This window comes from Dreissena polymorpha, chromosome 2 (genome assembly GCF_020536995.1).
Source record: "Dreissena polymorpha isolate Duluth1 chromosome 2, UMN_Dpol_1.0, whole genome shotgun sequence".
Lineage (NCBI taxonomy): Eukaryota > Metazoa > Mollusca > Bivalvia > Myida > Dreissenidae > Dreissena > Dreissena polymorpha.
In genome coordinates, this window is record NC_068356.1 from 16,439,806 (window position 1) to 16,454,739 (window position 14,934).

Genomic DNA, 14,934 nt, shown 5'->3' on the forward strand with positions numbered 1-14,934 from the left:
ACCATTTTTTGGATTATTAGCCTCAGTGACCTTGACCCCAGTGACCTCAAACCTCATCAAAAGGTAGAGATCCATGCAAGGTACCTACATGCCATATATGAAAGCGGTTGGTAAAGTATTGAATGTGCTATGAGAAATGGTAGCAAAAGTGTGATGGAAGTAAGGAAGTAAGTAAGGAAGGACAAACTGGCAACTATATGCTCCGCCAAAATTTTATTTCAGGGAGCATAAAAATATGTTAATCAGCCAATAATTCCATGTCTTTTTGTTGTGCCCCATTTAACTAATACTTAACTCTTGTCACATAAAAGCATTTTTATTATGAGTCAGAGTCAGTCATAGTATCATGTACACAATTTGACACAAAATATTTAAGACCTATCCATTAATTAAGAACATCAACATTGTTTTAAACAGGAGCAATCTTTTCAAATCCTAAACATATAATTTGATAACATATAAACTCTTATGACGTTTTTAACATACCTTTACTTAGCTGATACACACATTGACACTTTGCTGTCCCTTAGTTAATAATATTAGATTAAAGAGCTTTTCTACATTCAAGTTTCAAAGGCTTCATTTCCAAGCCTATATGAGAGCAAACAGCATAAAGGCTTCATTTCCAAGCCTATATGAGAGCAAACAGCATAAAGGCTTCATTCCCAAGCCTATATGAGAGCAAACAGCATAAAGGCTTCATTTCCAATCCTATATGAGAGCAAACAGCATAAAGCTAGAACAGCCTGCGAGCTACCTGAAGGATGCTCTTGTTTTATGCTGGTTGCATTTTTCACTTTGTTTCTGAGTGGAACTGAGTTTACAATTACCAAGCTGAGAAATTTCTTGATGAAGCTCCTCTGGTAGAATATAGAGGGTGGGCAGTGCTGACACAGCGGACTCTTCACTGTGAGGGAAAGCAGTGCTTGCTGGTCCATCATGTCAATTTCTAAAGGCTGTTCACACTGAAGTTCAAACCATGACACATGATACTTGCTTACATAGAACAAAAATAATCACTTTATTGATTTAAGTCAATGGTCAAATATTAGTAATTGTATGATTGTGTAATGAGAAAAAGGCCATGTAAAAGCTTAGCCAATGCCGACTACATATCTAAACATGAAAATATTATCTTCTTATTTTAAATAAAAATATTTGGATGAGACTTTCAAATTCTTTATTTGATATATTTTAGTAGTTTTTAGGTAAATTATAAGTCCCAATATGACACATTTGTAAAATTTGGCTTTGTTTAACATATGATTAACTGAATTGTTAATTAGTACTCGTCATTCACCATCATGCCATAGTTTCAATAATTCAACTCTCAGCTTTATCACCCCCGGAAACCCGATATGCTGTGAAAAGTTGGATGTGCTAGGAAAAGTTGTCAATAGATTTCGATGAACTTCGGTAGGGTAAGTAAATCCAGTTCTATAATTGTTTAAAGGCATTTTTGAATTAAAATATATATTGGTGTATGCAAAGGAGTTATTACCATGTATGTTAGAAAAATCCTGGTTATTATTATTCAGGATTTATTGAAATATGGCTATTTAAAGTCGACGATGCAGGGATTTGTCCCATATTTAGCACTTTATTTACAAATTTCTTTAAAGGTATACCAGTGAAAAGGTTTTTGCATCAACAATTATATTATATTACATTTTGCATATATCATTACCAAAATGAACGAAAAGAAACACATATTTACACGAGTGCATTGTCGGAGATGTTTGCAAAGCTGTCAACTTGAAGCCATGTTTAATAGAATCAAATTTAGTTCAGATTTATGAAAGTCTACCCATAATTGGAACTATAGGAAGAAAATATTATTATTACTGTTTAGATTGCCTACCTGACGTAGATTTTTACCTGTATGAATCATATGCTTTACATTTACAATGATTTTCAAACAATAAAAAAAAGGATACAAATAAAGCTGGAAATTTACTTAGCTTCAGAACAGATATAATTATAAAACCTCAAAGTTCAATGAAAATGATCTACTATGCATCAGAGTGGACATACATCAGCTGTAATAGTGAGCATTTAAGTTTATAAATGAACTGCAATCATGTCATATCTCAACATCTTTGTACTGCACCATGTCATATCATTTTTTCATCAACATGTTGCAGGGTTTTTTCAGCACTGTCTGCGCCTCCGGAAAAAAACGGAGGAATTCCCAATGCAAACTGACCTGATCCCAAACCAAAATTTAAACACAAATTTCCAATTTCCAAAAAAAAAAAAAAAAACATTTATTTTTTTTAGAAAAAAGTGTCTTATTACTTATGATTATTAGTTTATTAATGTTCCAACTTGTCAAGCTGATGTGTATCATACCAACAAGCACTGCTGTGGTTTAGCGAGGATTCAGCACCATGAACCTGCTGTGCTCCTCATTTCACAGCACATTCACACAAACCAAACTGACTCATCTGATGCTTACCTTCATTAAATGTCAACATAACAAAAAATATTTGTTAAACCTCTGACTTATTTAAGCATGATAAATTCACAATGTTTTCCCAAAATGAGCCGTTTCATTGCAGCCAAAATTCCCAAAATGGACAATTTTGTCGATAAAAAATTCCCAATTTGGTCAGACTCCTTTTCCCAAAATAGGCAGAAAAACCCCTGTGTTGAATGTAAAGTCAAATTTTTCACCACTCTAATACAATTTTTTTTAAGAAACCCTGGCGGATATTTTACTCGGGGACATTTGTTAATATAATTGTTGGTGCAAAAACTTTTTCACTGGCAAACCTTTAAAGAAATTTGTAAATAAAGTGCTAAATATGGGACAAATCCCTGCATCGTCGACTTTAAATAGCCATGCGCGATAACTGCTCATTTTGGGAAGACCGTGTTTTTTTTAAAGTTTTTGAAAAAGGGTCTTTTCATTGTGCAGAAGTATTACAAGACACGCTGTGGTGCATTCTTAATCATATTAGAGCTCATATGTTTCAATTTGGGAGATGCCCAATATGTCTAAGTAAAAAAAAAAGTTTTTTTTTGTGTTTTTTTTACAATTTGGGAAATTCCTTTATTCAAATTTGGGAAAAAATGACCTTATTTTCAATTGGGAAGGGGCCAAATTTCAGCCCTTGTTATATAAGGGTGAAAAGCCCTGATAAAAATAACCATGATTTTTCTAACATACATGGTAATAACTCCTTTGCATACACCAATATATATTTTAATTCAAAATGCCTTTAAACAATTATAGAACTGGATTTACTTACCCTACCGAAATTCATCAAAATCTATGATTCTAAAGACGTCATTTGGTGCGCTATGACTCTTCAAGAAAATCCCCCAGTCGTTTAAAAATATATATTGTTTAATTGTTTTAAAACTTTCCCGCATAGTCTAGATGGTAAAATCCCAACTCGAACGATTCCCCAATACATCCGTGTCAACCCGACTCTATTACTGTATACCTATACTTACATGTACTACTTTTCAAGTTTCTATTTATAAACCGATATAAATCCTGTTTATTCTGTTTTTATAAATCACTTCTGGTAAATATTTACGATAAAAGCTCTCAATTATTTCTTTAACACAAACCATACCATTTTCTATAATATCAAATAAATTGTAAGTGACTATTTATAGATTTGATGAAATATGCGTCAATCCCCTGACATGTTGTGTGCTTTTTAAAACGCTCAATACACGCACGCTTTATATGCAAATGACACGATGTAGTACATGCTGCATAATTTTCGCGCTCTTTTTAATTGAGAAAACCATTCGACACAAAATAAATTTGCACTGCTAATTTGAAGCAAGAATATTTCAACGTTGCGGTAAGATTTACATTCGGAAGTGTGTTTTAGATTAAAAACGCTTTAACATCGACTACAAATTTAATTATTCCCATTTGAGATTTCAACAAATGTTAACAGTTGCATTATGAATTCAAAGAAAATTTGTTTAAACACTTTACAAGTCATATAAAATGTTTTGACGGAATTATGCATGAAATTCAAGCTGTCCACGAGGATTACAGCCGCTTGCCATCATCAGTCTTCTAAGTAACTGTAGTGTTTTTTCCAGGCCGTTTAAGCGTGGAGCGGCGACATGCCCTTTTTTGTAGCGCCACGCTGCCCCCTTTCAAACCCATTTAGCGTTAAATTGCCTGTGGAAAGCACTGATGCTGCATAATTTTTGTGCTCTTTTTAATTGAGAAAAAGATCTGACACAAAATAAATTTGCACCTCTTATTTGAAGCAAGAATATTTCAACGTTGCGGTAACATTAACATTCAAAAGTGTGTTTCGGATTAAAAACGCGTTTACATCGACTTACTCCCGGGAATGGGTTTTGGATAACAAATTTAATTATTGAGATTTCAACAAATATTAACAGTTGCTTTATGAATTCAAGAAAATTTGTTTAAACACTTTACGAGTCGAATAAATGTTTTGATGGAATTATGCATGAAATTCACGTTGTCCACGAGGATTACGGTAACTTGCTAAGATTTCTGTGGCAATTACATGTATGTCACGAGTTGTCTTTATGATTTAACTGCAAGTAATGCCTGCCGTCTGCTGTCGCTCATACAAAGCCTGAGCTCTCATTGGCCAATATTGATTTTCTAATACAGTGACGCTCCGTTTTTAGTTGGGTAAAGCGACAAAGGATCTTAAATCGGCAGTCTCCGCCAAACATGGTCGGACCGACGGACATGTCCTGTAAAATTTTGTAAGGTCCGGCCTGTCGGTCTAATTTACAGGACCGATTGTCCGGTAAAAAAATGAAATTGTTGATTATTTATGTTTTTAAGGCTCTGAAAGTTTTCCGCGGTATTAAAATAGCGATCGCGTCTTTCCGTTCCAACGCTCTTCTCTACGGAATTTTGCGATGCACCTGATTGGTCCATTTTTTTGCGTCGTTACCATATGACACATGCTCGTCAGGACGGTCTAAATCATGACAGCCTAGTCGCTGATTAAGATAATTATAAATCTGATTATTAAATGATAAAAATATCAATTTGTATGGACGTAATCGAGATAGTTATTAATAATTGAAAACAGCACGCAGATTGAACATGAAGGACACGACATTAAACAGCCTAATGCAGACCAAGTTGTCAGGGAATAATCTACATGCGCGTCCCGCGTCTATGAAGCACAAATATCAAAATAGACGCATAGTTTTGAAATATGTGCGTCCACTCGGACGCATTGCTGAAACGAATCCTTTAACCCATACGGGAATCACAATAAGTACGAACCATCTTGGGTATGAGTCAAAAGTGTAGCGATGAACGCTGAGTTTAACCGAATGAGGCTTAAAGACGGCAACAAGACTTTTGATTGGCTCTAGTCAAGCAGCTGCTGTATTATACGAACCAATTAGAATCGACCTTTCAAATAGAGTGTGTTATGATATTTTCTAGAGTCTCCGGATAAAAAACCTGCTTTAACCTTTTGTAACTAAGTCATAAAAAATACAGAAAAAAATCTTCCGAAATAAGGTGTTGAAGCTAAATCCAAAACAAACAAGTCAACGGCTCGCAATTCGGACATTATCAATATTATTATCAGGTTCGCAATTCGGATGTTAACAATAATATTATAATTGACTTGAATTAGGTTGAAATGTTGTAACAGGTTACATTTATGAAACAGATAATGTTATAGCCTATGTGAAGGCAAACAAGATAGTGATAAACCTGAATTTGTTCTTTTGGTTTGGATATGTTTTTGAGATTTTTTTAAGTTTAATGCAAAATATAGTTATTGAGCTAGTGTGATTAAGACTCGTTTTCTTCATTACTTGGTATATTTCAAAATGTGGGACCCATACTTTTTCAAGGTGGACTCATTAATTTTGGCCTGGGACTCATTTGTCTAAAATCTGCTAGTTCAAGGGACTGGTAGATAGTAAATTCTAGATTATTCCCTGAGTTGTTGTCATCAGATGTTGCTGGCTTTGATCCTAACCCAGTTATTGATTATTGGCTGATAAACAAATTTGCTGAAAATTCATTGTTAATTTTTATATAAACTGTAAAGCATTTACTTTAATGCTAATTCATATAAAAATAATATTTACACATAATTTTGAATTGTTCTCAAGTGTGCAGCAGAGAGACCACATGGACATAGGCGGGTCAATTATGCACGCAAGAATGTACAGGAAGGCATACATGCCATAATTTTTTAGGTCCAAAGCGGGACATTCCATAAAAAATTGTCGGGACATTTGACCCAAAAGCGGGACACCTAAAACGATTTATCATGCCACCTTTACTGTAGTCAGTATAGTACTAACAAATACTCTTGATACTTTTATTCAAGACATTAAACATCTGACATGAAGCATGGAATCTAAAACATAACAATAACAGTTTTATAAAATAAGACAATAGCAAACAACGAGAATATATTCATTTTTTTAAAGTACAAAATCTAGAACATTACGACAACAATACTCATTATATTAATTTCAATGGCAAACATTAACGCAGGGGAGGCTATCCAGTACACTGAAAGTACGGGTTACAGTAAACTATCTACCGAACAGTTACATCAGTTACATACGGAATGCGCGGCCATACACATTTCAGAGGTAGGTTTTTGGTGGAAGCAAACCGTCTTTGTGTTCATTTTAACTCTCAACAACGCCTCAACTGTTTTTACACCAACAAAAACAAAAGGACAAAAGAAGTCTATGGATGCTTTACTCGAATTATTTTTCTCTAATGTTAATAATCATATTTTGTTTTCTTCTTATATACATAGATTAAACTGAATTGTGAATAGTCAGGCGCTGTATTGGGGTAGTGTCAAACTGTCATGAATAATAACACGTTGTTTTTATTACAATAACACAATACAAGATGGGTACCACTTTTACTGTTTGTTGCGATGTTTTTTTAAGCATGTATCCATGCGCAGTTTGTTACTTGTCAATTGTCGCGGCTTAATTGGAGTAGGGTCAAACTGTCATGCATAGCACCTCGTGGTTTTTACCTTAATTGGAGTAGGGTCAAACTGTCATGCATTGCACCTCGTTGTTTTTATTACAATTACACCCAATTACACTAGACAGGATGGGTATCACTTATTGGACTGTTTGTTGCGATTTTGGTATATTGCACATTCGGATAATCCCGCTATTTATGAACTAAACATTGAATGTAAAAGACTCATTAATGACGTAGAGTTAATTGTACAAAACAATTGTTTTGTAAACCGTTTCAAACAAATACAAAAATAAACACATTTTCAACATTTATTTCATTATAATACAACTATCGATAGCAATAAGCGACCACTATCTTGAAGACCACCATGGTGTGAATGCCTGATGAAATCAATAATTAGCCGATAAATCGCTGATAAGGTGTCATAAACAACACTGGTACACACGATAAGTAGAATCGGATTGTTAATTGGGGGCAATAAAGGGATTAGCGGGGGTAAGTGTTAGCGAAACAGAGCTTGAATAGCGAATTTTATTGGGAACCTATAGACCTTACATTGTTTTTATCCCCACGCTTTTTGAAAAAAAGGTGGGGATATTGTGGTTATCTCCGCCGTCCGTCCGTCTGTCTGTCTGTCCGTCCTGGCCACTATCTCCTCCTACACTAAAAGCACTAGAACCTTGAAACTTACACACATGGTAGCTATGAGGATATGTGCGACCCTGCACTATTTGGAATTTTGATCTGACCCCTGGGTCAAAAGTTATAGCGGTTGGGGTGGGGCCGCGTCAGAAATTATCACTCATTTTTTTAGGTAATTTTACATTTACTTCTTTATTTCTACACCGATTCACTTCAAATTGATACTGGACCTCTCTTATGAAAATACGGTCAATCTCAACCATGCATGGCCCCATTCCCAACCCTGGGGCGCCCCGCCCACATAGGCCACACCCACCAAAAATTTCCATTTACTATAATTTTTTCATTTCTACACGGATTCACTTCAAATTGATACTGAACTTTTGTTATGACATTAGGGTCAATCTCAACTATGCATGGCCCCAATCCCAACCCTGGGGCGCCCGCCCACATAGGCCACACCCACCAAAAAATTCCATTTACTATAATTTTTTCATTTCTACATGGATTCACTTTAAATTGATACTGAACTTCTCTTATGACATTAGGGTCAATCTCAACTATGCATGGCCCCATAACCAACCCTGGGGCCCCGCCCACATAGACCACACCCACCCAAAATTGCCTTTACTATAATTTCTTCATTTCTACACCGATTCACTTCAAATTGATATTGAACTTCTCTTATGACAATACAGTCAATCTCAACTATGCATGGCCCCATTACCAACCCTGGGGCGCCCCGCCCACATAGACCACACCCACCCAAAATTGCCTTTTACTATAATTTCTTCATTTCTACACCGATTCACTTCAAATTGATACTGAACCTCTCTTATGACAATACGGTCAATCTCAACTATGCATGGCCCCATTACCAACCCTGGGGCCCCCGCCCCACATAGACCACACCCACCCAAAATTGCCTTTTACTATAATTTCTTCTTTTCTACACCGATTCACTTCAAATTGATACTGAACTTCTCTTATGACAATACGGTCAATCTCAACTATGCATGGCACAATTACCAACCCTGGGGCGCCCTGCCCACATATGTCACACCCACCCAAAATTGCCTTTTACTATAACTTCTTCATTTCTACACCAATAAACTTCTAATTGATGATGAACTTCTTTTATGACAATACGGTCAATCTCAGCTATGCATGGCCCCATTACCAACCCTGGGGCACACCTAGGTCAAACATTCGGCGTGGGGATACGCGTCGGCCTCTGCCGCGCCATTTCTAGTTTACGAATGTCGGGACAAATCGTCTCATATCGGGACGGCGAGACAAAGGGCTCAAAAGCGGGACTGTCCCGCCGAGATCGGGACGTATGGCATGTATGCAGGAAGGTGTCAGTGTTGTTGCGAGTACTAGCCATGTTGAGTTGGAAGAAGATGAAGATGAAAGCTCGCCAAGTGAAACTGACATTTTGAATGCAGTTTATTGTGGCGTGCAAGACCATGACTCAGACTGTGTTGTGGATTTTCAAAATGAAAATGAAATGCTCCTTAAATCTTTTTGTACATAGTGCAATTATAATGATAAATGTGTTCAATAGTTTTCAGAACATGTTTCATCGAACTAAACAAGTACCATGTATGGCCGCTTTTCGTGTTATTTTATTAATACGGGCAAAAGCCCGCGAAGCGGGCGTTGACCGTTCATACATATGGGAATTTAGACATAAAATTACATAAGAATACCACATATGGATACGTCTCAAAAAAATTTGCCACGCGACATATATTTTCGCGATGCTATTTATGACCTTGAACAAATCAAAAACACTTTGACATATGCTAAATCACATGTAAATACATACCTTGGGAAAAGTTATATCAATGACATCATAATTGTGTAGCGAATTGCACTAAATATTCTCGCATTATTTGTTTTTCTTCGCAACCGTTCCAGAATTAAGTCATTACTCAATTATCTCCCCTGAATGCTCTTCTTCATTGGGGATAAGCCGAAGACTGGTTCACTACATAGATCTATAGTGACAGTCTTTACCAAACACAATTTAAGTGAACATAACCCGTCTTTAATATATTGCCGAATCTCAATTATATCTGTCGAATTCATTTGCTTTGATCTTTTCAATATCATATTGTTATTATAATCCTGACAAATCACAAACGCTTGTTAAAAAATTATTTGTTTTAAACATTATAGTTGGCATCTCTATTCTTCCAGTATTCTCGCGGTATTTCAATAACGACACCCTACTGTTTATTTGTCAGAATTTGTGACGCATTTTCCATTCGCTCTCAGAAAGAAGTTTTACGTGTGATCATGAGCAATATTCTGGTAAGTTTTCGTTGTTATCCACCAGAAACACATTTATTCACAAAATTTAAAGATATTCCGATCTAACTTTTTAGTCTTTTAGCTTTCGTTTTTAACGTATTTACACCTCGTCTGCTCGCACTTTACCGATATCCCGAAAGGTTACATATCACTATAATTAGTTTAGGCCTAAAACCACAAAATCCGATACCGTTGGATTTCCGTACCACAATCTTACGTAAAAAATCAAATCTTCCAGATTCCAAATCAACAAAAAACAAGACATTTATAAATTGTCTGCATTATTGATCAAATTTTAAGATATATTTGGTTTTCCGTTTTTAGAAGCTGTTCTGCCAAGGCAAGAGCTGGGCATCATACAGTCGGTCGGGTAGTTCCGGATCACTAACGTAAATAATGGTGTAAATATTTTTAAAATAAAGCAATTGCTTTCAAAAAACTTGGATTGTTGAGGCAAAATATTTCATCTTTCAGGCCATATTAATTTATTAATACTTATCAATACATTTCTGATGCCAATTTGAACTTATTCGCTTGCATAAAGTCGGCTAGTTCTGAATCGAGTGCGGTAATTTCGGATCACTCGGACTATTTGGAAGATGTAGGTCAGGGATCATCTCAAAACTTATTTTGACTGTCAACAATTATTTTGACTGTCAAAACAAATGATGCATGTATTAAATAAAACATCAGATAGGTTCGTTTGTTTCAGTTTAATAACTGTCTGACAATTTAAAAACATTATGGGGTGTATGACTGTACACAGGAGAATAAAGCTGTTGGAAAGTATTTATGTTTTGATTTGAAATGGATTCCTCTGTATTATTGGTTATATAAAACAAGCACAAATACTCAATACAAGCAATTTATTGATAAACTCAAGATACCTTCTTGGGAAATAACATAATATAATAACATTTAACAACAATAGAATCACAATAATGTACAAACTGTATGAAAATATGACATATATGCTTATGACTAGAACATTTTATGTATGACTAGAAAATATGTTTATAACTAAGGTCCTAAAAAATACAGAACTTTATATAAATGTATTTATAACAAGAGATGTGTTTGTCAGGAACACAATGCCCCCTATTGCGCCGCTTTGTTTTTTGTTCATTTGGCAGGTACAGATAATTATCGCCCTTTAAAGCTTATTACTTCCTTGGATTAGCTTCTTTGACCTTGAACGATGACCTTGACCTTTCACCACTCAAAATGTGCAGCTCCATGAGATACACATACATGCCAAATATCAAGTTTCTGTCTTAAATATTGCAAAAGTTATCAAAAAACTTTAACTAAGGTTAAAGTTTTGGGACAGAATGACAGACTGGCCAAACACAATATGCCCCGATCATTCGATCCGGGGGCATAAAAATGACAACTGAACATAAACAAGTACCTCTGGAATGCATTTGCTAATAATAGGATCACAATAATGTAAAAATATATAAAAGCATCCATAAAAGTATAACATAAACCAGTGCCTCTAGAATAAATTTGCTAAAGAAATGGAAAACAATACTAGATATCAAGTTACTTTTTTGGTAAATAACATAGTATGATAACATGTAACAATAATATGATCACAATAATGTAAAATAATGTAATAAAAGTATAAAAAGCAACAACAACATAAACCAGTACCTCTGGGATAATAATGGTAAAGAAATGGAAGACAATACTAGATATCAAGTTAAATGTTTGGTAAATAACATATTATGGCAACATTTAACAATAATAGGATCACAATAATGTAAAAATATATAAAAGTATCCGCTTCAGCCTCTTTGCCAATGACTGTGCAGAGCACCCGTGCTTTTTAGGACCCATCCGTCCAACTTGACAATTATCTGAAATGCAAAATCACAGCATAAATGCACATTAAAAATTGGATAAATATTTAAAATATTACCAATCTCCTTCCAGCACTAGTAACATATTACCATCATTTATTAATCCATAAATTTTTTCTAGAGTACAGATTTTAGCACTCCGCTGGTTTTTTATTACTCCGCTATTATACATTTAAATGTTATAACTTATTTTAAAAATACTAAACACATAAACATACAAACAAACCAAGATGCATTCAACAAATGCTTACTGCATGTGTTAGCCTTGACCTTGTGACTTAGACCTAATGCCTCATAACTGGTTTGCATAATAGATCTCAATCAGATGCAAGAACATGTAAAGTTTGGAGAACCAGGTCCATAAAGTTTCATTTTATGAGCAAGGTTAAAGTTTTAGGGCAGAAAGACAGACAAAATAAACAAAATTCAATCGTATTCTCTGTATTTCTCGACATTGAAGTCACAAAATAGTATTATAATTAAATAATTCAAATGAAACATTGTATCAACTTTATGAGAAACTAGGCACTCTTCATTTCATATATATATATATATATATATATATATATATATATATATATATATATATATATATATATATACATATATTATAAACTTTTGTGGTAGCTAGAGCTTTAAAATATTACTAACACAGTATTTAAACAATAATAAACTGTTTTGAGATTTTCCCCAATCAGCTGATCCGCAACTGACATGTACACGAGGTGCAATGTCCATGCTTTTATTTCCATAAATCATAAACATATACTTAAATCACTCGCAGGAATTTAAAAATGATAATAAATAAACAAATTCATACCAAATGTACAAGCATTTACCAAGGAAATGTGCTTCTAAATCGTCTTTTAATTGTTGACGCGTGTTATTGATAGACAGTGCGACGGTAAAATGACACGACTGTGATAGTTACCAAAGTGTGATTTTCAATGAAAACACCGTTGAAATAAGAAGCAAAACTGTGTTATTGCTTGAAATTGATCACATTTTCCAAAAATCACAGTTATATTGATATGGCAATATCGTTTAGACTAATATTTTAATTAAATCATAGAGTTGATTCGGAATTACCCGAGATCCGGAACTACCCGATCGACTGTACAAGCCATTCTATCCAGCAAAACTGACAGTTTTGGTTTACAGAAATCAACAAAGGAGGGATTCCTGATTTATCAAAATTTCCAAGCTATACACACAGTTATTATCTGTGGTGATCTTTATTGGTTCTGTTTGTTTACTTGGATGGAACATGTGTGAACGTTTATAGAACTTTGAAAAGTCTATATATGTCTATCTATAAACAAAAATCAGCTATGGTATAATAAGATCAGATGTGCAAACAATGTCAAAGGGTTATTAAATTAACAATTTGAAGGCAATTATGCTGAAAAAATATGAAAGTTCCCATACAAATTTTGTCTGTATATCGACAAGTGTCTGCCGATAATTGTCAAACTAGTAATACAAAACTTACCACAAGTATGTAAAAGCACTAAGTACCTGTGATCATTTTTAGTAAGATAGTGTAATTCTAAACAGTAGCAAATAGCTTGTTTAGAAAATGCATAATGCAATTAATATGATTTCCGTTCTATTGTGTAATTAATAAATCTGTTGTTACTTGTTAATCCATGATAAATGTTTTATGGCTAGTACAAAACAAGCAATTTTAATTTTGTAAAAGGTAATACAATGACACCACTTTGTAATTTCATATACGTAAATATTCTTGAAATGTAGGTTGATGACAGTGTTTTAGTTTACTTATTTTGTAACTATTATTTTATGTGCAAATAAATGATGTGAAGTGTTTTGTATCTCCACACAATACCACATACCTTTTTATATATGTACTGTGTTATGTGTTATTTGAATGTTTAAGTAAAAAAATGTGGATGATATAACATGATGCATTCGAATATTTGCATTCAAATTGTAACTAAAAAGCTAAGTGTATGCAGTTTAGACTGTGATTTTAGAATTGCTACAAAATGGCTAGTTTTTTACTGTACTGTGTGCTAAATGCAACTGCTTTAGCAAGCTGTCAGGTTGAATTGAGACATTTGATGAAACAAACTGTTTCCTCGGTAGGACCTGTACTTAGTGTCTATAATGACGTACCATGACGTCGAAAGTCTACAAGACCTACTAGGTAGAAAGAGTAATGTACTTCAACGTACAATTTTCACCGACCCTTGAGTGTTAGCCAATCAGAAGACACCTTACGTCTGTTGCTTTTAGAGATATTTGACATTGAACATTATTATTATTATTATTATTATTTATACCGAATTATGCGACTATCGACCGCTTACTCATAGGTATTGTGCGTATGTATTAAACATTATTATTATTTATATCAAATACGCACAATACCAGTTAGCGGTCGATAGTCGCATAATTTGGTATAAATTACCCACTTAACGGATCAATACAGAGACCTCCCAGTGACTTTGCCAGTTAGCAGACATCCCATCCACTATACCACAGACACCGAACCAGCTATAAATTCCTGTGGCTAGAAAACAAAAAACAAATAAGATGCTAGATCTTTAAGCTTGGAACATGTAACTCGTTTTAAGATTGATTTTTGTGATGCATTACTTAATTTTTGCAACAATTATAATATTTTGAACACAATCATGTCCATATATTTATTAAAAATACATGGTTATTAAAAAACCTTAAAAAGCTTTTGCCCGTAAATTAGGTAGCACCTATAATCATATTATATTTATGTAGTTGGTAGGTCCTGTAAAAAAAGAGGAGGTCCTGTATTTTTTCCCAGTTTACAGGACCTACTGTCCTGTAAAAATTTGACTATTTAAGTATTTTGGCGGAGACTGAATCGGCTTTCAAAATTTTCGGCTAAGTCAATATCGCTTTGATCTTAAGCTGAAATAACTGTCAAAATACACTGGTCGGAAAATTTCAGGCACCCCGGGGACTCTGATTTCGAAATTCAAGCGTCCCGCTAAGGGAATGTTTAATTGCCCATGGTCATGGAAAGAACTGATATATGTTGTTGTATATTCTTTGTTCCTCTCAATCAAAAACGATTTAGATAATAAAGCTTATGATGTGGGTCTTACTCTTTACTCAGAAATTTTGCAACTATTTTCTTTCTTTGCG

General features: G+C 34.4%; 1 protein-coding gene across 4 annotated transcripts in view; it reads right to left on the minus strand.

The window, feature by feature from the left end:
* Positions 1–14,934, minus strand: part of LOC127866009 (protein-lysine N-methyltransferase EEF2KMT-like) — a 29,538-nt gene that overhangs the window by 14,069 nt on the left and 535 nt on the right. For 2 of the 4 annotated variants that reach the window (XM_052406196.1, XM_052406194.1), the window contains exon 2: positions 831–965. The exons of 1 other annotated variant lie outside the window; for it this stretch is intronic. Coding sequence is in view for 2 of the 3 variants with exons in the window: in XM_052406194.1 (XP_052262154.1) it covers positions 831–965 (135 nt within the window). In the remaining variant the exon portion in view is untranslated. Of the gene's footprint in view, positions 1–830; positions 966–9,431; positions 9,554–14,934 lie in introns of those variants that run through there. One more of the 4 variants, XM_052406195.1, reaches the window with a different exon arrangement.